Here is a 25,708-nt window from a genome sequence, read left to right as displayed (position 1 = left end):
AAACTCTCCTCAACAATAATCAGTCTCTGTAGGATGATGTCGCTTTAGCCTACAAGAGTTTCTCCACATCACCGCTGCAAACATCAAGCAGCCTGTTGGCTGAAACAGTCTGTGGGATTTCCTACAGGTGGTGATGTCGATCTCTCCTCCGGAGCAGGTTAGCCGTTCAGCATCAGTTACCATGGAGATCTATCGCAGTAAGAAGTGAACCACCTTCGTGGTGCTGAAAACCCAGCAGGGTTAACCCCGAAGTTACCCGGATAAACTCAGATCCTGCTTCGTGGTGCAGACACCTGGGCGTCAAATGCCGACGCCTCGAGAAAGCCTGACAAAGCATCTGTATTTGACACGTAAGTTAGCCTTCAGAGTCCGTATGAGACGCCCTGGGCTTTTAAGTAGGGTAGAGTGGGGTAAGATGACCCCCCCCACACACACATGGTGTGAAATCACTTCAATAGGTGCAAATTACAGATAAAATAAACTACAAGTAGCTGGTTAAAAGCAAGAGGATTATAGACCTCTGTTGTAGAAATAAACCTGCCTGGTATCAGCTTTCCTATAATTTATTTCTCAGACTTTTAAACTGTGAAGCTGCTGGAACTTTATTAGCAGCACTTTAACCAAAAATCTTTCTCTCTAAACAAACTTATCTCAAGGCTCCTCTTAATTTCAATATACATATATATATATAAATTGAACACAATAAAATAAAATGGACAGCTTATTTTAACTGACAAAAAAATTTGATCAACTCATGTCAGAATAGCTTTGATGAAATCATTTAAAAAATTGTGATGAAACAGAGGAAATTTTTAGTTCAGTGAGACGAGCGGCAGCCAGGCGAAATGTTGAGGAAAAAAATTGTGACATTTTCTGTTTTTTGTTAGAATAACCGTCTCATCACCCCATGTTACCCTAACTCTAATGTAATCCATCTGCCTTAATGTACTTAATTCAACCTAAACATTACCAAGTAGTTTGGGTGCTTAAACCTAACTAAACTGCATATACTGTATATAGGCTTCCACATAGTGTAGTCTTTAGAAATATGTGGGAATATCTGCTGACAATAAGACAATTATTATTATTATCATTATTAGCAATATTATTATCATTATTATTATCATTATTAGCATTAGCATTAGCATTATTAGCAATATTATTAGCATTAGCATTATTAGCATTATAACAATTATTATTATTATCATTATCATTATTATTATCATCATTATTATTATTATTATTATTATTATTATTATTAGCCTTGTTGTTTTGTGCTGGATTTGGGGAACAGGGTCAGTCTTGGGTCGCAGTTCCTCTCATCGTCCACCAGGTGGCGACGATGACGCGCCGGAAACCGTGATGACGCAGCGTTGATGACGCAGGTCCAAGATGGCGGTGCAGGTGCAGCTGTGTAGTTTGGAGAGTTTCCCGTCGCACCTGAGTCCTCTGGACGTTTTGATGTTAAAGTCTCACCTGGACTCGGTTTTCCGGAACGACACCGACCCTCCCACCGTCCTCTTCACCCCGCAGCGGCCTCCGCGTTCCGGGAGCCCGCCGGGCATTTTACTGCGCGTTCACCCGACCACCGAGGAGGAGACCGCGGGCTGCGGAGGAGCCGAGTCCGGGAGCCGCGTCCGGCTGTTCGCCAGCCGCCTCTTCACGCGGCACCACGGGCTCCAGCGGCTCGGCAGCACGGGGACCGTCCGGGCTCTGGAGCCCGTCAGCCTGGACAGAGTGGTGCTGGGAGCCCGCAGCAGGCAGAGCCTCCGCTGGGCCGGAGCGGAGCGGTTCACCGGCGGGCTGCTGGAGCTCTGCCGCCCGGGACAGTGGCTGCTGGCCCGGCGGGGAGAGCCGCTGCTGCTGGGAGACGAGCCGGGACAGGTAAAGTCAGGGGCGTCTTTTCCTCTGGGGACCCTGGGGACCCAGGGGACATGTGCACAAGAAATGATCAATAACAATGAAAATGATTGGAGGACAGTTTATGTGCAATGTAAATATAGAAGGAAGAAAAGGAAAGTTCGTGTTTCCTTTTGTGTAAATAAGAAAGTTTCCACCATAAATTGGTGCAGAAAGTGTTCAAAATGTTCTCGGCATTTAATAATCCTTCCAGATGGTATTATAGCATCAGCTTCGTTTTCCTCCTCACTGGTGTAAAGCAGGTTGCTGAGCTGGAGCTCATTTTAACATTTAATCTGCTGATTATTGTCTTTATTTATCAATTTATTTATTTTTTAAATTCTGAAAATAGTGAGAGATGCTGTCACAGTTACTCGGAGTGACTCCATCACAGTGTTTCAGCTAAACTTTATTACAAATAAATTAAAGTAATTAAAAGGAAAAGCAGCAAATCTTCACATCTGTGGACCCTGAAATATTTTTACATGAAAAATGTTAAATGAAATATCTCTGAGGTTATTCCAAATAAAAACTTCCTTTTAAACATCTATATTTGGTTTAAATAAAGTTTCATTTATTTAATCATTTAATTTAAAACCAGTTTTGTTCCTTGTGTCAGCAAAAGATGTTTTAAACTATTAAAACAAATGTATGATTAATCAAATATTTTGGATAAATCTTCAGTAAATTTAATATTATATTTGTTAAAATATGGACAGATGCTCTTCACTTTTTCCAAGATCACGTTTTAAACGGTCTGAAAACTTTCTGTCTCAACAAACTAGTAAAAAGCTTTTAAGAGGTTTTCTTGAGGACATAAACTAAATATTTGTTCTTTGAGTTTAAATGTTCTGTTTTAATGTTTTATATGACAAATAAAATGTGACCGTAACGTGCAGCCGTCCCAACAATCCACAGAAACTAAACATGAACGGAAAATATTTTAAATCACTAATATGTTTATTAATAAACGATTGAAATACGGCGGCAGTTTTTTTCCTGCTTACGATTATTTTTATTATCGATCCATCTGATTATTTTTTCGATTTAATGCTTCGTGAAAACCGACCGATTAATCGACTAATCGTTGTTTCCAGCTGACGGAGCTGCTGGTGTTGGACTGCAGTCCTGTGACGCAGGGTCGGATCACGGCCGACACGTCTCTGGTTCTGACAGACTGCTGGGACTCGGTGGACCCCCCGGGCGCCCCCCCGCCCTGCAGACCGCTCAGACTGTGCGTGTCGGACTTCGCTCATTACGCCGACGGCCTCGGAGGGGGGCGGTCTCTGCTGGACAGCCGGAAGCTGCTGGGCTCGGGGTTCTCGGGGGTCCTGCAGGCGCTGGAGTGCAGGCTGGACGTCCGGGTGGCGGACGCTCGGCGGTGGCTCGGGGTCGGAGGTCAGCGGGGCGCGGCCGTGGACGCGGACAGCTGTGTGTTTGTGAGCAAGCAGCTGCTGCTCAGGCTGGGGCTGTTTCACCAGGAGTGGGTGAGGCTGTCCAGGCCCGGCGGGTCCTCCAGACCTCCTGCTGACCAGACCGAGGTCAGGGGGGCCCCCGTGTGCAGAGAGCGACTGGTCTCTGTGATGGCGGTGGATTTATCACAGAGTCCAGACCTGAACCAGAACCACGGAGAAGTTGGTTTCATATCGGGAACGTTGTGGTTCAACATGACTGAAGGAGAAGAGGTTCCCGTGAACAGCTGCACACTGAGGATGAAGGTGCTTCAACACACTCACACGACACACACCAGTGGCCCCCAACCTGGGGGTCGGGGCCCCTGCGAGGGTCATCTGCGCCCTCTGCAGGCCCAACAGGCAAACTGCTTCAAACACTCACCTGCAGACCGACCCTGTTGTATTTGACAGTACATTTAAGTACTGTAGTATTTTCTACTTCTGCTGCACCACATCTCAGATGTTGTACTTTTTACTTCCCTGTATTTATCTGACAGCTTCAGTTACTTCAGATGTGCGAGCCGTGTTGTCTGCAGTCATTCAGAGTGTTCGCAGGGCGCAACGCCATTTAGTCTCTGCTGACTCCGGTTGTGTGAAAGTCATCAGGGGACGTAGCGTAACGAACGAGTATGCAAACCTATGTGCACGGCTGTATGTGTGGAATCGGTATGGTTCTGTACCCTCATTGATACCTGAGATAAACACTTTATGGTGTAAAAGCCAGAATTATGAGAGAAAATAAAGCCGAGGTCGTAAAACATTCTACTTTAATGCGTCACATGATGAACACATGATGTAAGGCCAGAAGACTTTTACTGTGTTAAGAAGTGAGTAACACCAGTTTGGGGGTTTGTTGTTTTGTCTCAGAGGTGGAGGCCGTCACCTCCGGTGCCCGACGCCCGCCGCTCTGACAGTTTCTGCCGCTCAGCTTCTCCGCCGTTCGCCAGCGAGCTTCACATCCAGCCGGTCGTCTCTCCGCTGTACAACAACCTCAGCTGCTACGACAACCTGCTGTCTGAACACTTCAGGACGCCCAGGTCAGCATGTCGTTTAATTCACTGTATACTAACTATAATGATGGTTATAATGTGCTTCGTTTGCAGGTAGAACACAAGAAATCAACATACTTTTACTGCTTAACAGGAAATCAAACCTGCGTGTGCTTTAACACCTTTAACACCAATTTGGTAACAACTAAGGTGTAAAACAATTGTTAAAATTTCCACATATTGATTTATGTTGGGAGGAAATTATGATTGGACATTATGCATCGCTGGCTATATTTCAACTACGATTAACTGTTACTGAGGTTGTTTTTCCTGAAAATACTTCATGTGCACCAACTTGTTTTGGATGTAAATCAATGGATTTATGTTACACTTGCAGTTTTTATAACAAAAACTATATTTTGTGCAGATTAGTTACATTATGTGAGTAACATTTAGTGTTTTGCAGCCAGTAATAGAAATGCATTCAGGACGGTGAAGCAAATTCCATCAGAATAAGTTGAGGAGAATACTCGTGGCAGTGATGATGAATGGCTGAATGCTCAAGTGCCAGCAGCAGTGAAGGTGGAGCTCAGGGTGAAGGTGGAGTCAGAAGTGAAGTTCAGCGTTTTAGCACGGCATTAAACTGTATTAGAATATGTTAAAATATGTGACCACATTAGTTTAACAGCATTAAAGATGTATTTTTACATACTATATAATTTTCTTCATTGGTTTGTTAAATAAATATTTCTTCCTTGCTGCACTTTAGTGATATTCTAATTTTATTTTTCACACCTAAAGAGCAAAAAAAAAAACCCATAGGAAAAAAATCCTGACAGAGGCTAACATAATTGATGAATGTAAGGGTTAAAATCACACGCAGAAGAATTTTCTGATAGCTTTCTTCATCTGTGTCGCCACCATTTACTATTAATCTTAACGTTTTAGGAAATCCGTGTATGGTTCTTTCATTATTTCGTTTCAAAACCAAATCGGAAAAACCCATAACTGAAAACAAAGGAGCTCAAGCATGTTTGTCTTTTTATTTTTATTATTATTATTTTTATTATCATATGTAGCCATTTTGCTACAATTACGCTTCACACAACAGCTGCAGCTGTATTTGCGAACTGACCTCTCTTTTCTCCGTGAGAGGGAAGAATTTAGAAAGTTGCGTGGCGCTGCAGAGAGGCCACAGCTGCAGGAGTGCATGGATCATGGTGATATTCATCCAGCAGGAGGGAACAACCACCAACCGTTCACAGCGTGTCGGCCGTACTAGCGATACAACCCGTACCGCAGAGGAAGTGGAGCGGACCGGAGACAGGAGAGGAAGTGGAGCGGACCGGAGACAGGAGAGTGCAGAGCGACCGGCCCGCTGTGGACGGTCAGTGTTCGTTCCCTCTGGCTGGATGCTATTGATTTCATGCATAATCCACTTGTTCCTGCAGCTGGAGGTTCTGTCAGTCCAACAATAAATTGTCTCGACAGCTTTTTGATCAGTTCGTCATCTCATCTAAAGCAGAGACAGCACCAGCCTACCTGTCCAGTACTTTTAAACTGATGATAGACGCTGACCTGCCTAATTTTTCCCTGCTGACTGTACGTACACCCACAGCTTGACGTGGTATATGTCGTTGCCTACATCACAAGTTACAGCTAAATTCAGGGAATGCTTTCATGTAATTTTGGTTTTGAAAGTGCGACATAAGCTGCGTTTCCACTGAAAGTACCCGGAACTTCCTGCCCGTTGTTGCCAACACTGTCTGAAGACCTGCGAAGATTAGGCAAATTAACGAGCCGACTTTGTGGTATGCCAAACAAAACGTCATTATGGGACACTGTCCATTATACGATATTATCATGATACTTATGTCACGATAACATATTATTTACGATACTTATGTCACGATACTTCTCTTCCGAGAACACTTCCTCTTATAACACCGCTAACTCCTAACCTCTAACATGCACTTCCTGTGCTCTTCTTCTTCTATCCCCTACAATGATCTTGTATTGATTGCACTTTCTTGTTAACTCTTACTTCCTTCCCTCGGTATCTACCCCATTGATGTGATATGAACTTTGAGCTCTTACTAGTATGTGTTGTCAGTTGTAGATCTGTAGTTGATACTTGTATGTTGTTTCTCAAATGTAAGTCGCTTTGGATAAAAACGTCAGACGTCAAATCAGTAAATGTAATGTATGTCACGTTAACATATTATCACGATACTTATGTCACGATACTTATGTCACGATAACATATTATCACAATACGTATGTCACGTTAACATATTATCACGATACTTATGTCACGATACTTATGTCACGATAACATATTATCACAATACGTATGTCACGATAACATATTGTCACGATAACATATTGTCACGATACGATATTATCACGATACTTATGTCACGATAACATATCACGATACTTATGTCACGATAACATATTATCACGATACTTATGTCACGATAACATATTATCACGATACTTATGTCACGATAACATATTATCACGATACTTATGTCACGATAACATATTATCACGATACTTATGTCACGATACTTATGTCACGATAACATGTCACGATACTTATGTCACGATAACATATTATCACGATACTTATGTCACGTTAACATATTATCACGATACTTATGTCACGATACTTATGTCACGATAACATATTATCACGATACTTATGTCACGATAACATATTGTCACGATACCATATTATCACGATACTTATGTCACGATAACATATTGTCACGATACTTATGTCACGATACTTATGTCACGATACTTATGTCACGATAACATATTGTCACGATACTTATGTCACGATAACATATTGTCACGATACTTATGTCACGATACTTTTGTCACGATAACATATTGTCACGATACTTTTGTCACGATAACATATTGTCACGATACTTATGTCACGATACGATATTATCACGATACCTATGTCACGATACGATATTATCACGATACTCATGCCACGAAACGATATTGTCACGATACTCATGCCACGAAACGATATTGTCACGATACTCATGCCACGAAACGATATTGTCACGATACTCATGCCATGAAACGATATTGTCACGATACTATATTATTGCAATACGATAGTATCACAATACTTATATCACGATACGATATTATTGCAATACGATATTATCACGATACCTATGTCACGATATATTATCATGATACTTATGTCACGATACGATCGTATCATGATACATATGTCACGATATGATATTATTGCGATTTTAAACATGTTAGAATATATTACCTTTTTTCCAACTTCAAATTGTTTCCCCAAAGGAAAACTCTTTTTCTCGTGGACTGAAGAAGCAATTGATTTTATTATTATAGTATCAAAAAGTAATTTTCTCATGTACAATTTATATTAAAAAAATCGATACTTGACCTCCGCGTATCGATACAATATTGCCACGTAAAATATTGCGATACTCTGCTGTATCGATTCCCCCCCACCCCCAGTCTCTGCTGTAGAAAAGGTTCTTAGTTCCTGGGTAAAATTGCTGCAGTGGAAACGAGAAGGATCCAGCTGCAGACAAAGTTGACGGAAGTTGAACTTCCATATACGGTTCTTCCCAGAAGCCTCCGCGCACAAAACGTGATGCCGTTAATCTCATTCGGCGTACAGTATAGCTCCTACTGCAAAGCGTTTTATTCTTTAGAGGCCAAAAACAGAACTTTAGATATACTTCTGAGAAGTTTTTAGGCGAGAAATCAACTGTGTAAATTTTGAATATCGGCAAATCAAAAGTGTATTTAAACGTTTTTGGAGTTGAGAAGCTCCGCAAGTGCCGACCACGGTGCCGATGGGAGGCTGCACAGCAACACAATGGAGGTTAACCCTACCTGCGGCCGTTCGGCTCACGCAGAGCCGTTAAATAAGATGAGTGTCAACGCAGTAATCAGTGTAGATTATGCGTTAATATTTCCTTTACTATAGTCATCACAGGACGTCGACCGGTTAACCCTACAGCGGTGCCCATCGGCCTCACGGCAGACGTGCTAGCAGGTGGGTTAACCTTCATTGTGTTGCCGTGCAGCCTCCCGTCGGCACTTGCGGAGCTTCTCAACTCCAAAAACGTCTGAACGCACTTTTGATTCGCCGTCAACGCGGCTGTACTTTGCAGGAGTTGCGGCCCAAACGCACAGCGCCACCTGCTGGTGGACGCGTGTCCTGATGTGACTCCCAGTTTGTCTTCTCTCTGTGCAGACTGGTTTCTCAGGGCGACATCCTGACAGTTCCAGCCGAAAACCACCCGGACCTGCTGGAGAACAATTCAGAGGGAATATTCAGGTACACAAACACACACTCCCATCAGCTGAACACCGGAGAGGACGCAGGAGATTATTCTGCCTTCTTAGTGCTGTAGCGACAAGTGGCCCACCGCAAGGAACCGGGCGCCCTTCGCCATTATAAATTCAGATACCACTTAGGAAAAAGGGCAACCTCTGAAGTTAGTTTCAACAGTAGGTACTGGCCTGACCGTCTGTATTGGATTTCTAACTCCAGATTCAAAAGTTCCCCTGCACCCCTCTTCCAGAGAGCAGGGCGCTGAACACGTAACCTGGAATGAGCTGTGTGGATCTTAAAGTAAGTAAATACTAACTTACCCTTCCAGAAGAGAGGAAGAAGACGAAGACAAATTGGAAAAGGCTTTTAGTTTCTCCTGCGGTGTTCACCCAAAGAAATGTTCAAGAAATGTTCTTCACTAAATTCAGACAGGAGGTTTAGTCCTCCCTTTTTAAAAAGGAGTACCTGTTCCGCCTCACCAGTGAGCTAATTTAAAAAGACAAAAAGGAATTAACAGCAGGGCAAAAAGCTTATATCTAATCAAACATCAACTCACACTTCTGCCCCGAGCTCCTCCGGCAGCAACGTGCATAAAGAAATGGACAAACAATCAGTGGCTATCAGAAGGTTTCTACATTACTTCCTTGTGTCCAGTAGTCGCAACTCCCCTTTGCCTCACTTTACAAACAATTCTCCTAATAAGGTAATAAAACATATCATGCAGGTCTCTCTAACTCATGACCTACTTCCAGGAAAAACGCCTAAAATAACAAACCCAAAATAAATCAGTAATATCTCCTCAACCATCAGGCCTAGATTCATAATTCTGGTCTCCTTTGAAAGGTCAGAAGCTAAGGAATATAAATCCATTGTACATTAACATATTTACCATTACAGACTACATGGAGATGAAATACAGAAAAAATATATATATTTTCATCCTCGCCTGGTAAAAAATATTTTATATTTATATATTTTATATATTTTATTTTATATTTTAAATATTTTATAGCTATATTTTAATGCAATAAACCATCAAAACCATCCTAAGGTATATTATAATGCATCCGAATATCTTCTAATCCACCTGGAATACACCTTTAACTGTAAATCTGATGAAAAGAACAGTTATTACATCTTTCAAAAATATAGCAGGTGAATGTCCATTTTTGTCCATATTTACTGTTTAAATGTTCACTTTTATTGGGAGTTATCTTCAGAACATTATTTCTCTCCATACAGCCACGTTCCAAAGAACATAAAGCTTCCAAAACATTAAAATATCGATAAAAACAGTCAATATTCCTGTGACCTAAAGCACTCACACGCTTTACAGGCCACAGCTTGAGAACAGAACATCCTACAGAAACAAACACCGCCTCCGCCAAAGCAAACTCTTCTTCTCTACTTCAATCTGATGACCGAAACAAAACTTATCAGCTCAGCCGACCTCACCAAGATGGCGGCCCGCGAGGATGGTCTTTATTGACACAAAGGCCGCTGTTTTTGCACTGAAAACGGCTAGAACAGCAAAAATCAATCACCTGCCCGGACTCTTCAAAAGCAGAGAAAGGCCTCCCCTGTTGCTGTCAGATTAGCACAAAGCTCCTTCGTTGCTGATCAAAACAATCATCCAGACATCATCAGGGGATACATATAAAATATGTTATCTCAAATGTAGTAATGAATATTATAAACTCAAATGATATAGATTTAAAAGATGAAAACTTGACCCTGGTCTTATTTTCACACCTCTTTTCTCACCTCCCTTCATGTGAGCGAGATCCGCACAGATGCCTTCAGAGAGACCTTTTTTATTTATCTAAAGAGCCGAGTGGCCAGCAAGCGCCGACTTTCCATTCCTCTTTTTTACTGGAAACCACCATCTATTCTGAAATCTGATCACGTACAACCACAGGTCTCCGGAGGTCGAGCAAAGGTCAGGCCACAGGAGACCGCAGAGACGCATTAAAATATAAAACGGTACATCAGACATTTCTTACTTTAACTTTGTACTTTTGCAAACGGAGCTAAGCAGTCAACAATTATCAGTCTTAAAACGCAGGTCGTCAGAGTTAAAGCACAGGCGAATCACTTTATGGCTTGTATATGTGCCAGGCAGTCAAACGGTATCAATGAAGACCCCCCAAGAACCAGGACCAGCTGCTTCCAGTGTCCTTTTCTTCACATTTATCTTATTCTCACATCAGTGTTTTCGTCTTAAAATTAACAAGATTTATTTGGTTTATATTCAGTTTTCTAGACTCGTGGGCTCGAATTCATTTCCTTCCCCCCCCCCCGGGTCTCTGAGGCGTGCATTAGATAATCCTAAAGTCCTGATCAGCTCTGATCTGCGTTTGATTGCGACACAAAACCTCATCATTCAGTTGTGATTCCAGACGTTCCTCTCTGCTGCTCCGGGTCTTAAACACTAATATGAAGTACAGTTCGTCACACTTGTAATAAATAAACAGGAAATGAGTTCAAGTGTTTCGTCGACCTGCTCTGTGATGAGTCTGTGTGACCTTTGACCTCTGTCAGGTGTCCAGTGCTGTTCTTCAGAGTGCAGACAGTATGTCCGTCTGCAGAAAGAGAAGAAGAAGAAGGAGGAGGAGCTTACCTGGCCGACAGACAGCACACCTCACTCTACATGGTGACCTTTTTTTCTTTCCTACACTTTATTGATCCCTGAGGTGAAATTTATTGTCCTCTGCATTCAACCCGTCCACACTGGGAGCAGCCACTGTGCGGCGCCCGGGGAGCAGTTAGGGGTTCAGGTCCGTGCTGGACTTGAACCGGCGACCTTCCGGTTCCCAGTCGACTAGCGCCTCGGACCTTCAGCCTGTTGGTATTCAGTTATAGCTGCACGACTCCAGTCACAATGAGAATCATGACTTTCTCCCACAATCCTTAAAAAGTATTTATTGCAGTTCATGTTGTCGTCGGGCAGAAATCAGCTGGTGAAGGACGGCTCATAACAACCAAAGTAGTTTGCTGCCTCTCTTTAAAAAGGGATCTAAATTGTAACTAATACAGAGCTCACCTGAAGCTGGACGTCGTCTCTTTGGCTGGTTTCTGTGACGTTTCAGGTTTTCTCTGTTACTTTTGGTTGCAGGTGATTTTGATTGTCGTCTCCACAGAGCAGCTTTTTACAGTAAATGTAAATTCTCTGTGAGAACTGTGGGTGGATATGTGTGTTGGTTGTTCCTAACTGTGCATTCAGTATGAACCCAAAGTAAACATGTTGCTGGAGGTGCCAACCGACGCTAACAACAACAGACAAACACAGTCTGCTTAAACTATCTCTGCACAAACAATTATATCTGGAAGGCTGGAAGAAGTAATTGGATTTAATAACTGGTTGACCCTCCTTGGCAGCAACAATCTCAACCAAACATTTCCTGCAGATCAGACCTGAACAACAGGAATTTTGGACCAATCTTCTTTACATATCTGTTTCAGTTCAGCAATATTCTCGGGATGTCTGGTGTGAACCACTCGCTTGACGTCACGCCACAGCATCTCAGTCGGGCTGAGGGCAGGACTCTGGCTGGGCCACTCCATAAGGAGTATGTTCTTCTGCTGAAGCCGTTCTGTTGCTGGTTTACTTCTGTGCTTTGGGTCCTTGTCCTGTTGCATCATCTCCTGATGAGCTTCAACTGGCGGACAGATGGCCTGACATTCTCCTGCAAAATGTCTTGATAAATTTAGGAATACATTTTTCCGTCGATGATAGCAACCTTTGCAGGCCCTGAGGCTGCCCCAAACCATGATGCCCCCTCCACCATACATTTGGGATGGATGGTTTTCATGTTGGTGTGCTGTACCTTTTTTCCTCCACACATAAGGGTTGTGTGTTCCTTCCAAACAAATCAACTTTGGCTTCATCTATTGACACAATATTTAGCCAGTAGTGCTGCGGAACATCCAGGCGTGATTTTGCAAACTTCAGACGTGCAGCAGTGTTTTTTTTTTTGTGACAGCAGTAGCTTCCTCCACGTGAACTCCATTCTTGTTTAGTGTTTTACGTATCGGAGAGTCGTCAACAGAGCATGTTCCAGAGAGTTCTGTGAGTCTTCAGCTGTAACTCGAGGATCCTTCTTAACCTCGTTGAGTATTCTGCACTGTGCTCGTGCAGCAACAGTGCTGAACTTTCTCTATTTATAGACAGTTTGTCTTACTGATGGACATCAAGACTGTTAGAGACACTTCTGTAACCCTTTCCAGCTTCATGCAAGTCAATTCTTAATCTGAGGTCTTCTGAGAGCTCTTTTGGTCGAGGCATGGTTAATATCAGGCAATGCTTCATGGGAACAGTTGTGTTATTTTATAGGGCGACTCTAACCAACACCTCCAATCTCGTCTTATTGATTGGACTTCAGGTTGGCTGACTTCCCATTAGCTTTTGGAGAAGTCATTAGCTGACGGGTTCACATACTGTTTCTGCACTGTGACTGTTTCCACGCTGTGTTCAATAAAAACTTGAAAACATCTAATTATTTGTGTGAAGTTAGTTTAAGCAGACTGTGTTTGTCTGTTGTTGTGACTTAGATGAAAATCAGATCATATTTTATGACAAATTTACACAGAAATCCAGGTAATTCATCAGGGTTCACATACGTTTTCCTGCGACTGTATGTAAACGCAGCGCCCCCAGCGCTCACTTCGCTTTTGGTCTGAAAGAACCATGAGGATGCACCAATGTGACCTTTTGAGTCCTGATACCTGGGCTTTGGGGATCCGCAGATCCGAGATCAGTTGAAAATGAATAAGCTGTGTTCCTCACTCTGAGGACGAGACTGGGAATCATTCTGTTACGTGTGAGGCGACATCAGGCTGGACCCGGACGCCGCTGCTGACGCATTTGCTTGGGATCCAGCTGTTTGAGTCAGTATGGGGCCGATATCGGTATCAGATCTGTGCATCCCGTGTTGCTCCTCACCATCAGTGGGTTGATGCCGCTCAGGGAGGTGCGTTTGTTTCGATTGAATTGATCCGCCCACGTGTCAGAATCACTGTCGTATGAATCAGGATCTTACTCCCAGTTTGTGTCTCCTCAGCGAGCGTCCACCAACAGCCCCGTCCCCTGCTGCTCTGTGGAGGGAGCGTCTCTGTGGAGCAGTCTGTCTCCTCCGGGCCTCCAAAAGACCGTCGACCTCCTCGGCAGCATCATCCTCCCGCACCTGCACCGCAGGTAACTGACCGGCCTGTTCTCATAAAGCATGATGATGGGACATGTGGTCATCGGTGATGTCAGTGTTTTGTGTGGTTGCAGCAGCTCCCTGTCAGGCTGCACCGTCCTGCTTCACGGTCCTGCAGGAAGCGGTAAGATGACGGCGGTCGGCGCGGCGAGTCGCAGACTGAACCTCCACCTGCTGAAGGTAGAACAGCTGACCCTGTCCTCCACTTACTCACGTTTGTTCAGACATGTGTTTCTTCTTCTTCTCTCCGTAGACTAAAGCGTAAAAACTAGGATTGTGCATCTTCACTGGTCTCACGGTTCGATTCCTCGACGCGTCACCTCAAGGGCGGGAATTTCTAGGCACCTCATTACGATTATGAGGCTACGATGCGACTGTAAAACAAACAGGATACAGGTGTATTTTACTCACTGTTTGCTTTCAAAGTACCAAGTAATCAAAGTATTTGTAACAATCCAAAGTAGTAGTTGAAATGCAGATATTTAATGTTACTTCATGTAATTGTAGCTAACATTACATTATTACAGCGTTATTACTGACCTCTGCTGCTGTTTTTATTTATGAGGCTGCTGTTCTTAACTATTAGAGTCAGATACGTGTTGAACTACGCACTTTACACTCTGCAGCCATTTATTTTCCACACCCCTAGTAAAAACTGTCTGAGAGTTCGTGTCTCCTCAGGCTCTCTGATAGATTTATATTTTATTTATGCAAAGTTCTCTGTTTGACACTTTAAACAGCTTCTTATAGTTTGTTAAATACATGTTGATATTTAACTCCTGCACTATAAAAGAATAGATTTGGATTCAGTATCTGTGAAACAGATGAATGTTTTTTAAATGACTAAAGCATCTTTCTTGTGGGAAATTTTGAAATCCAAAGACATTTAAATTACAGAAACTTCTCGTGTGATTATTAAGAGACTTAAACTAAATCTATATACTTAGTAAAGACGACTTGTTTCTCACAACTGGCTCGACAAAAAGGCGAGAAAATTAGATGAGTTGTTGACTTAATGTTTAGTTAAAATGAGTCCTGGTTTCCAAGTTTGATGCAGTTCTGAGGGAGAGAGAATAAATGCTCTGTCATCAAATAGGATTTGACCCATTTTAAATAGAAACTAAATCAAAGTTAAATCAGCCTTGATAATGTGTCAGGCCGCCACAAATAAATCAGTGTGTGGGAAACGCCTCCTGTAGAGGTCGTCCAGCTGGATCTTTGCCTTGATGGAGGCCGGGGTGTCAGCATCTGGGACTGAAGGCTGCGGTACATGACGTGAGGCTGCACGCTGCAACGTCATCCTCACTTTGATCACGTGACAAGACCAGTAACGGGTCTCAGGTATTGTGGAGAGTTTAAGATAAAGGCCATAAGAGAGAAAAGGCTTAGTAGTCGCTGATCAACATCCTTTATCCGTCATGGTCCGTGATTTATTATTATTTTTTATTGTAGAAAACACTTAATGGCTTATTTCAACAACCTGAAACATAAAACGGTGCTGAAACGGCTTCAGATTACAGAAAAGCCAAAAGAAAGAAGGAAACTGTGAGAGTCTTATTCAGGTATCATGTATTGGAAGGATTTTGCTAAATCTGGTCTGCACAGCAGCTCCGGACCGGCTGGAGGAGGAGGAGGTGCTGTTACACGTTGTTTCAGTTCCACTTCCTGTTGTTACCTGTGTGCAGGTGGACTGCGTGAGCGTGTGCGCTGACACTCCTGCAGCCTCGGAGGTGAAGCTGACCTCGGTGTTTCAGCGGGCCGACGCCCTGCAGCCCTGCATCCTGCTGCTCAGGAACCTGCAGCTCCTGCTCAGACCTCGTGGTGGCGCCGAGGAGGACGGCAGGGTCCCGGCTGCGTTCTGCCAGCTGCTCCACAGCGTCCCCACCAGGTCACTGACTGCCTTTAACCCTCCTACAGTAACATTGATCTGCTGCAGGTGGAGACAGAAATTAGAGGTCTTTCTAACCCACGACAGGAAGTTCCTCTGCCCGCCATCATTTGACCCTGAACTCCTGCTCACATCCTGCTGAGGTTCAGTTCAGAGGAAGTGAACCCTGGTTGTCTTTGTGTTTCAGTGTGGTGGTGGTGGCGACGGTCAGCAGACCTCGGGATCTGTCTGCAGGTGTCATGGCGTCGTTTGTCCACCAGGTGGCGTTAGAGAGTCCCACTGAGGAGCAGCGGCACTCGATGCTGGTCAGCCTGAGCCGAGACCTTCACCTGGGGAGAGACGTCGACCTGGAGAGACTGTCCAAACTCACTGCGGTACGTCACTGTTCAAACATCAGCAATTTGACGACCAGCACACAGGGTCCAGATCAGGGTCCAGACCAGGGTCCAGCACAGGGACCAGACCAGCTCAGGGACCAAAAGAGTGTCTGTAAATGTTGAGAACAAACATCTGAAACATCTGGCTTCAGTAACGGTGATTTCTCCACGTCTTCCTCCTCAGGGTTTTGTGTTGGGGGATCTGAGCGCTCTGCTAGTGGCGGCAGGTCGAGCCGCCTGCAGGAGGCTGATTCTCACCTGGTGAGACTAAAGACAGATAATAAGAGCTGTGCCGGTTAAATTCGGTGTTGTTTTTTAAAGTCCTGCTCTATTCCCAGTGGAGGCCGGCAGGAGGAGGATCTGTGCTCCAGTGGAGTGACCATCCTGAACCAGGACTTGACCTCCGCCCTGAAGACCCTGCAGGACGCCCAGTCCACGGCCATCGGAGCCCCCAAGGTGATGAGACCCCGACTGCTGGTTAACTGTAACCGAACTGCTGGTTAACTGTAACCGAACTGCTGGTTAACTGTAACCGAACTGCTGGTTAACTGTAACCGAACTGCTGGTTAACTGTAACCGAACTGCTGGTTAACTGTAACCGAACTGCTGGTTAACTGTAACCTAACTGCTGGTTAACTGTAACCTAGCGGCTGGTTACCCGTCACCCTAGCGGCTGGTTACCCGTCACCCTAGCGGCTGGTTACCCGTCACCCTAGCGGCTGGTTAACTGTAACCTAGCGGCTGGTTAACTGTAACCTAGCGGCTGGTTAACTGTAACCTAACTGCTGGTTAACTATAACCTAGCGGCTGGTTAACTGTAATCTAACTGCCGTCACCCTACCCGTCACCCTAGCGGCTGGTTACCCGTCACCCTAGCGGCTGGTTACCCGTCACCCTAGCGGCTGGTTAACTGTAACCTTAGCGGCTGGTTAACTGTAACCTAGCGGCTGGTTACCCGTCACCCTAGCGGCTGGTTAACTGTAACCTAGCGGCTGGTTACCCGTCACCCTAGCGGCTGGTTACCCGTCACCCTAGCTAACTGTAACCTAGCGGCTGGTTACCCGTCACCCTAGCGGCTGGTTACCCGTCACCCTAGCGGCTGGTTACCCGTCACCCTAGCGGCTGGTTAACTGTAGCCTAGCTAACTGTAACCTAGCGGCTGGTTACCCGTCACCCTAGCGGCTGGTTACCCGTCACCCTAGCGGCTGGTTACCCGTCACCCTAGCGGCTGGTTACCCGTCACCCTAGCGGCTGGTTACCCGTCACCCTAGCGGCTGGTTAACTCTCTGTGTGATCAGATCCCTGATGTGCGTTGGGAGGACGTTGGAGGTCTGCAGCAGGTGAAGAAAGAGATCCTGGACACTGTTCAGCTTCCTCTGCAGCGTCCAGAGCTCCTGTCTCTGGGTCTGAACCGGACCGGAGTCCTGCTTTACGGACCACCAGGGACGGGGAAAACTCTGCTGGCCAAAGCCGTGGCTACTGAGTGCTCCATGACCTTCCTCAGGTAGGAACACCTTCACCTTCCTCGACACAGACGGCAGGAAACAGATCCCAACATCTTGAGATTGTTCAGATCTAATCAGTCTCTAACCGCAGTTTGCTGGATTAAAGGAACCAGAGGGAACTACTTAAAAGATGAATCTGTACGTGGATAATTTCTTTTTAAAATAATATGATTGAACTCTACTCCACGTTTGATAAACCGCTTCCTTGGAGGCAGGTTGTGTGTCTCATACCAGCACTCGAAATATTAGAACACGGTCAGAACTGATCCGCAGGACATGATGCATTTATTTTGGTTTTGTCCTCATGTTGATGCCTTGTGGCTGGAAATGAAGAGACGGCAGCTCTGTGTGCTGTCGCCTTGAGTTTGTTTAGAGGAGGAACCCTCCTGGATACTGTTGTTCTATCAGCTAAAGAAAGAAAGCTTTGTTCTGTTTTCTACCGGAGTACAAACTGGAAGTTCTTAAAGCTTGTTTAGTAGCTTTTAAATGTGCCAGTCAGGTCTTCTCCTGACATATAAGATACTAATGCTTTTTAATCAAATGTCACAAAGGACCCATATATCAAAATATGGACCCCCCCACGTTTAATGACACCAACAGTGTAATGAAAACCACACCTCAGGAGTTTTAATGCACACACGCAAAACAAAAATGCTTTGTAAGAAAACTCAAATTGTCCTCTGAGTATCGGCGTTCAGTATTCTCTTGGTAAGGAAAAAACACAAAATAGGCTCTTTCCAATCGATTCACAAAAGCACAAAAGTTGGTCTTTTCAGTTCATTCAAAGTAACAACATAAATTCATCCCAGTCTTCCAGCAAAATCAATTAATCACAAAATTAAGGTTCGAGTGGCAACACACACACACACAGAAAGAAAAACCAGCTGGGCAACAAAGAAAATGCTTTCTGGCGGTCCGCTGGCAGAAAGATCCTGGTCTGGGCATTTGGTTACGGCGTTTTGGCTTTATGCCGGTAAGTAGATGCGGGATGATACGAACAGTAACGAGGCCGAAGCTTGTGTAGATGATTAAAATCTTGTTTTACACACGTTTACTCACAAGAAAAAATAGTTTTTTACTCCGACGCAATCAGGCTCAATTCTCACTGTCCTTTTTCCCCTTTCGCTCCTTTATTCACGGGGAGGATACCGCTGTGGCGCATAGCGAATCAGAGCGGGTGGGCGTTGTCGGCGTTCCTCACAAGGGCGGTGCATTCTGAGTACAACAGGTTTTCACAGGGCGTGTGAAGGACGAGAGAGAGAGATGGCTTCTCTTTCACAATTTACAGGCTCCTGTAGACACAATGCACTTATTAATGGCCTTCTGGCTTCCTCTTAAGCTGTGTTAATTCCTGCGAATTCGCTCCGGGCGGCGCGAAAGAGGCGTTTGTCGCGACATCCGCTGGTTCGCGCAAGTCAAATTTTTCAACTTGGGTGAGAAATTCGCTTGACGCGATGTTGCAAAAGCCAATCAGCGGTGAGATTGTCCAAACGTCACCGGCGGCTTCAGAGCGTTGCTTGGAGAGGACCTGGCGAGCGGTGTCGTGACGACGGGGAGCAGCGCTGCAGCTTTCGGACAAATTAACCCCCGTAGTCGTTCTGGATTCTGCTCTGACAGCTACGCTGTTTACCCGCAGGAGGAGCTCAGAGTCAACTGCTTTTAGTAAATTACAATTTGCACGCGCTTCTCAGAAGCTTCCGTTAACACGTCTGGGTCCGCTGTTGTTGTTCGCTACCTGGTCCCGTCAGCGGTGCAAAACGAGACTGCAGACAGCTTCATGTTTTAAAATACATCACAAATGCATTAGTTTAACATCACATCATGTGCAAAGTGCTCACAGAGAGCCATTAACACTGTCCAGAAAATATTAAATGCAACAAATCCATAGAAACACTGATACGTAACATCAGACGATATGCCTTGAAAGTTATAACGTAAATGGTTCAGTTTCCAAAGAAACCGGTACGTTGGCCCAGCGGCACTTTTCCACCCTCAGCGGTGCTAAACGAGACGGAGCGCTACGGAAGCCTAGGAGGTTCAGACGGGATAGCGTGCAGCTAGGGTCATTTCCACAGGGATCATTAGCAAAAATAAAGAGAAATATAAATAACTCCATGAGATAAAATTCACAAATATTCAATAAAACCATTAAGTGATAAATAAAATGTGTGTGAAAGAGCATTTTTCTCTGTTACATTTGCATATTTTTGTGCGGGCTGTGTAAGAACATGTAAAGATCCTGAAGCCACTTTAATGCAGCTGACTTTAAATTCCTTGAACCTGTTTGTGTTTCAGTGTTAAAGGTCCGGAGCTCATCAACATGTACGTGGGTCAGAGTGAAGAGAACATCAGAGAAGGTTTGTATTGTGCTAGATTTGAGTTTTATTTTGTAAACTTTTGTTCATCTTTTCTATCAGTGGTAATAATGCAAAGTGAAAAACTTTGTTTTTGTTTCAACCTGGAAGTCAGGGTAGTATTGCGAAACACGGCTCAGAGTACGTCCACGAAACGAGCTTTTTTTTTTTGCGGCGGACAGGCTCAGATTGTTGTTACAAAATATCCCTCCAAAGAGACTTTTTTAAAGAGAAAGATCTTTTTTGTTTAACCAGAAACAGCAGCTGTATCGCTCTCGTCAAAGCCTCCAGACTGCATTGATAAAAACAGTAATTCTACCTCACATAGACACAAAACAAGTTTGATATCTGAGATCTGTGAACTCTTTTTGGAAGAGAAAACTGAGACGAACAGTAAAACGATGTCCCAGTTTTCATCTTCCTGCTAAACCTTTGACTCGCTGTTCCTGTAGTTGTGCATGTTTGTTTGTTGAACATCAAATAAAAAGATAAAGCATAAAAAGAATGAACTGAATTTCAGATTCTCTTTTAAAAAAACTATTGAAATAACAACAAAAACACCAGCTGCAGGCTAGGTTTTCAAAATAAAAGCCTCAGAACGCAAAAGGAGTTTATGGCTGGCTTGAAGACTTTCAAAATAAAAATCTGTTTCCTTCTTTTACTGTAGTTCAGCTTCATGCACCAACTTTTCAGGAAGTGCATTGTTTTTAGTAATATGTTGTTTCAGCAATGTAAATATGCCAGAATTAGCCCAAAGGCTATTTCCAATCTGTTGTCCCCGGCAGGGATGCAGCGATTACAGGATTTCACTATTAATCTTGCTTTAAAACATCACAGTTAAAAGCTTGCTGTTAAAAGGTTCCTGCTAAAGGAGCGAATACCTGCATTAAACTTGCTGCAGCGCCCAGCTTTGCACGCGGCGCCCAAGTAAAGGTCATACATAATAACGGAGTTCAATAGCGCGGCAAGTACAGTCGAGGTGAGAGTCGAGCTTCCGGTGCAGCGTAAACAAACAAAGCAGGTGTTGCCTTTCAGACGACAGCACCGCTGCGCTATGAGGCCCGTTATTTTCAATAGCTTGTGCCGCCCCCGTGCGGTTTGTTGCTGCGTTAAGTTTTTATGGACTGCAGACCTTCAGTCACTGAACATTTAACGTTAAATCGAGCTGTCGCCTCCTCCTGTCTGTGTTGGTGTAAAACACTAACAAAACATCAGGAGCTTATAAACGTTCAGGACTGAAGACTTCCAGTTAACTGCATTTCGGTTATTAACACCGCAAGAGAGACGTTCTCATTTTCACTAAAACATACGTGTGATGCTGATGACAGCAATTCAGTTTATTCCCGTCCTTTAATATAATTTCCCCTGGGAGATAAATTAAGTTAATATTCCTCTTATATTAATAATCATTACTAGTGTTATTAAATTAATTAATGCGTAACAATCGTGAAACCGTGATTATTTTTACTGACCAACAAAATCTGTAATCGTTGGATCCCTAATACCCAGCAGGTCGTCACAACATACAATAAAAACCAATTAAATGTACACAATATAATATAATATTTTAATTTAAGTGTTTACTGAGTTGTGTCCAAATTAAATTTAATTAGTTTGTGAGTGCGAGTTTATTTATCTTGAGACAACTTGTATTGTCTGCAAATAAAATCTGGACTGGAGCGCTCGGCGCTTTACGACCTGTGATGGTCACAGAGACTTTATTGACCAGATGTTTGTGAGACTGTAGACTGATGCTGTGTTCAGTGTTCTGCAGAGCGCGCTCGGCAGCTCCCTGCGTCGTCTTCTTCGATGAGCTGGACTCTCTGGCTCCCAGCAGGGGGCGCACTGGAGACTCTGGAGGGGTGATGGACAGGTGAGTGTTTACCGGCTCACTCTCTGCATGACGCGCTTTCCACATCATTTAGTAGTTTATATCCTTAATTACTTTATTAAACGTCTTTTATAGAACATTATCTTGTGTTTTTGTTGCTTTTTGTATTTTCTTTGTCTTTTATTGTGAAGCCCCCTGCAACGTGTTTCAATAAAGTTTGATTGAATGTCCCTGTGCAGAGTCGTGTCCCAGCTGCTGGCCGAGCTCGACACTCTGCACTCGTCCGTCGGCGTTTTTGTGATCGGAGCCACAAACCGTCCCGACCTGCTGGACCAATCGCTGCTGAGGCCCGGCAGGTCAGAGGTCGCACACCTGTGTCTGCTGTGACGCTGTCGAATCACAGACTCACCTGAAGCTCAACTTGTCTTTAGATATCTTTTATTCTTTCTGCTCGTTTCCATTTTCTGTACATCAGAATTCAACAAGCAGAACTTGAACTAGATAGAATGAAGAATTGTTAAAAATGTACAGAAGAGTAAAATAAGAAATGCAGACTTGCAGTTCAAATTAAAAATAGCAGAACTATATAAATACTGCAACGCCGACTGCATCCCATCTATCATCCGTCATATTGAATCAAATTTGACCTTGAAAGTCTGGAAACTCGTGCATTATAAACACCGGTCAGGTTTTTGTCTTAAAATACAACGCATGATGTCGGCGTCTCTCGTGTCCCCTCCAGGTTTGATAAGCTGGTCTATGTTGGGATCAACGAGGACCGGGTCTCTCAGCTGCAGGTTCTGCAGGCCATCCTCAGAAAGTAAGAACAGCGCGGTCCCTACCGGACCACAGCACACGAACAGTTGGTCTGGATCAGGAAAAAAACTTCATGAAGTCCTGAGAGATGATTCGGTGTTTTAAAAAAGAATTTATGCACCCAAGATCTGAATCCTGGGACCAAAGATAACGAATGAAAAGTAACATAATAACTGGGCTCCACGTGTGATTAGTCTTAATGGTGTTGTGTCTGAAACTGGATGCCTTCAATCCCTCCAGGTTCCAGCTGGACTCTGCTGTGGACCTGCATGATGTGGTGGATCGTTGCCCCGCTCACATGACCGGCGCCGACCTGTACGCTCTCTGTTCGGACGCCATGACGGCCGCCGTCAAGAGGAAGATCGCCCTCATCGACGACGGTGAGAAAACACAAAAAAGAAGCGGATTTAAAGTTGAAATTTTCAACCACAAGAACTACAGAGACGATCACGCTTCTTATTTTTGTTGTTGCAACAGGTGAACAGGGTTCAAACGACTGTAGAGCTCCAACAGTGCCTCTATTACACAGTGCACTCGCTCATAAACTCACCAAACCGTTAGATCAAAGTGCCAGATATAATGGTTTAAATCTATGAGGCCTTTTTTAGACTTTGTATTTGATCTTGGTTGACGTCTGTCGTGTCAAAGTTAATGTTTTTGAAACATTCTGCTTTATTAGTCATCACCTACTTGACATAATAATAATAATTAGCGTCAGTAATGTTATAAGAAAATGCATATTAAATCTTCAGCCGTCACTTTTCTTCGTGTTGTCAGCTTTTATCAGACCGGACGCCACAGAGTACATGAGATTATTCTGTGGACAGTTTCCAGATTCTTTAATCCACAGAGATAAAAACACTTATTGCATAATTATAGTAAATCATGATGTTAGTTTAACTTGATGATTTCTTAAGTATTTTATTGTAGCAAAGTCTCTAAACTGACTCGACTTACCTTATTTAATGTCATATGTTTTTTATTTAGGAGAGATAAAGAAACGGGGTGTAATATTATTTGTTTAAGATTTGGGTCAGTGTTTTATTGGTGGTAACCGAACGTCCGTCGTTTCTATAAGAAATAATAAGATTTGTGAACACGGCAACATTGTTGGAAAAAAAACCTTTAAAACAGCTGTTTTTTACCCTAGAAACAGAAAACATTTGTGGGGTTAAAGATGTGATAGTAAAAAGTGGACCTGCGAGATTTACAATAAAAAAATTAGAGTGGTAAGTTTACAAGTAAAAAATTATATTCTGACGTTAGAGTGGTGAATTTACGAGTAGAAAATTATATTCTGAGGTTAGAGTGGTGAATTTACGAGTAGAAAATTATATTCTGACGTAAGAGTGGTGAATTTACGAGTAGAAAATTATATTCTGACGTAAGAGTGGTGAATTTACGAGTAAAAAATTATATTCTGACGTAAGAGTGGTGAATTTACGAGTAGAAAATTATATTCTGAGGTTAGAGTGGTGAATTTACGAGTAGAAAATTATATTCTGAGGTTAGAGTGGTGAATTTACGAGTAGAAAATTATATTCTGACGTAAGAGTGGTGAATTTACGAGTAAAAAATTATATTCTGACGTTAGAGTGGTGAATTTACGAGTAGAAAATTATATTCTGACGTAAGAGTGGTGAATTTACGAGTAGAAAATTATATTCTGAGGTTAGAGTGGTGAATTTACGAGTAGAAAATTATATTCTGAGGTTAGAGTGGTGAATTTACGAGTAGAAAATTATATTCTGACGTAAGAGTGGTGAATTTACGAGTAAAAAATTATATTCTGACGTTAGAGTGGTGAATTTACGAGTAGAAAATTATATTCTGACGTAAGAGTGGTGAATTTACGAGTAGAAAATTATATTCTGAGGTTAGAGTGGTGAATTTACGAGTAGAAAATTATATTCTGAGGTTAGAGTGGTGAATTTACGAGTAGAAAATTATATTCTGACGTAAGAGTGGTGAATTTACGAGTAAAAAATTATATTCTGACGTTAGAGTGGTGAATTTACGAGTAGAAAATTATATTCTGACGTAAGAGTGGTGAATTTACGAGTAGAAAATTATATTCTGAGGTTAGAGTGGTGAATTTACGAGTAGAAAATTATATTCTGAGGTTAGAGTGGTGAATTTACGAGTAGAAAATTATATTCTGACGTAAGAGTGGTGAATTTACGAGTAGAAAATTATATTCTGACGTAAGAGTGGTGAATTTACGAGTAAAAAATTATATTCTGAGGTTAGAGTGGTGAATTTATGAGTAAAAAATTCACAAATTTACAAAATAAAATCTCTGATATTCTGGGATTAAAGCACACAATTTTAAATAAAAACTCCTATATTTTCTGAGAGTACAGTGGTAAATTGAAAATAAGTGGACCTGGTTCAGCCCAGATGTGCAGTCGAGGCTCGTCTGTCTACATTCACATTTTATCGCTCTTTCTCTCAGGTCTGGACTCGGAGGACTCGCCTATACACGTCTCCGTTGCGGATTTCTCGGCAGCATTAGAAAACTTCAAGCCGTCTGTTTCAGACCAGGAGCTGCTGCGATACAAAAACATTCAACAGAGACTCACAGCAAAGTAGAAACTTCGTAGAAAATCGTCATCAATCAGTCGCTGATGATGATCATGATGATGACCACTCTTCAACACCTTACTGGATGTTTTAAGAACTGATGAAGGTCTAATTAAGGTGCCAACCACCAGAAATCAACATTGTGATAAACTGTAGATGATGTAAATGATGTAAACAAGAGGAGAAGTTATACAATTGTGAAATGTAATGTACACAAGTTAAATTAAACGTATGATTTGAGGTTTTTTTGACAGTACATCAAAAGGGTCAGATCAGCCAATCAGGTTGAGAGTTTCTTCATGCACCAGACAAGGTTTGTGTGGCTTTTCAAAGAAAATTACTCTCGTTAACAATTACTGGATTAATATGGTGACATACCTGTTCTGCTTTTATTACTAATATGACCATAACCAATGTTAATTATACTGAATCAGTGATGTATGTTGTAAACAAATCACTG

The 25,708-nt window shown here is 43.1% G+C and overlaps 1 protein-coding gene across 3 annotated transcripts; it reads left to right on the top strand.

Annotated features, from left to right (window-relative positions):
- Positions 1-1,358: 1,358 nt before the first annotated feature.
- On the top strand, positions 1,359-25,488 carry pex6 (peroxisomal biogenesis factor 6). Of its 3 annotated transcripts, none has more exons than XM_046047170.1 (18): positions 1,359-1,884; positions 2,997-3,617; positions 4,221-4,390; positions 8,613-8,696; positions 11,235-11,346; positions 13,754-13,887; positions 13,972-14,074; positions 15,580-15,782; positions 15,970-16,156; positions 16,344-16,420; positions 16,498-16,615; positions 17,458-17,663; positions 19,960-20,021; positions 21,783-21,891; positions 22,089-22,205; positions 22,592-22,669; positions 22,906-23,045; positions 25,121-25,488. In XM_046047170.1, the coding sequence occupies exons 1-18, from the start codon at positions 1,393-1,395 to the stop codon at positions 25,255-25,257; spliced, it is 3,150 nt and encodes a 1,049-aa protein (XP_045903126.1). In that variant the 5' UTR covers positions 1,359-1,392; the 3' UTR covers positions 25,258-25,488. The 3 variants fall into 3 exon arrangements, with proteins under 3 accessions (XP_045903126.1, XP_045903124.1, XP_045903125.1); XM_046047168.1 differs by having other exon boundaries at positions 13,951-14,074; XM_046047169.1 differs by having other exon boundaries at positions 1,360-1,884; positions 13,969-14,074.
- The last annotated feature ends 220 nt before the right edge of the window (positions 25,489-25,708 follow it).

Source organism: Micropterus dolomieu, linkage group LG04 (genome assembly GCF_021292245.1).
Source record: "Micropterus dolomieu isolate WLL.071019.BEF.003 ecotype Adirondacks linkage group LG04, ASM2129224v1, whole genome shotgun sequence".
Classification (NCBI taxonomy): domain Eukaryota; kingdom Metazoa; phylum Chordata; class Actinopteri; order Centrarchiformes; family Centrarchidae; genus Micropterus; species Micropterus dolomieu.
The sequence above is the reverse complement of the archived record's forward strand: the minus strand, read 5'-3'. Positions and strand labels throughout refer to the sequence as shown.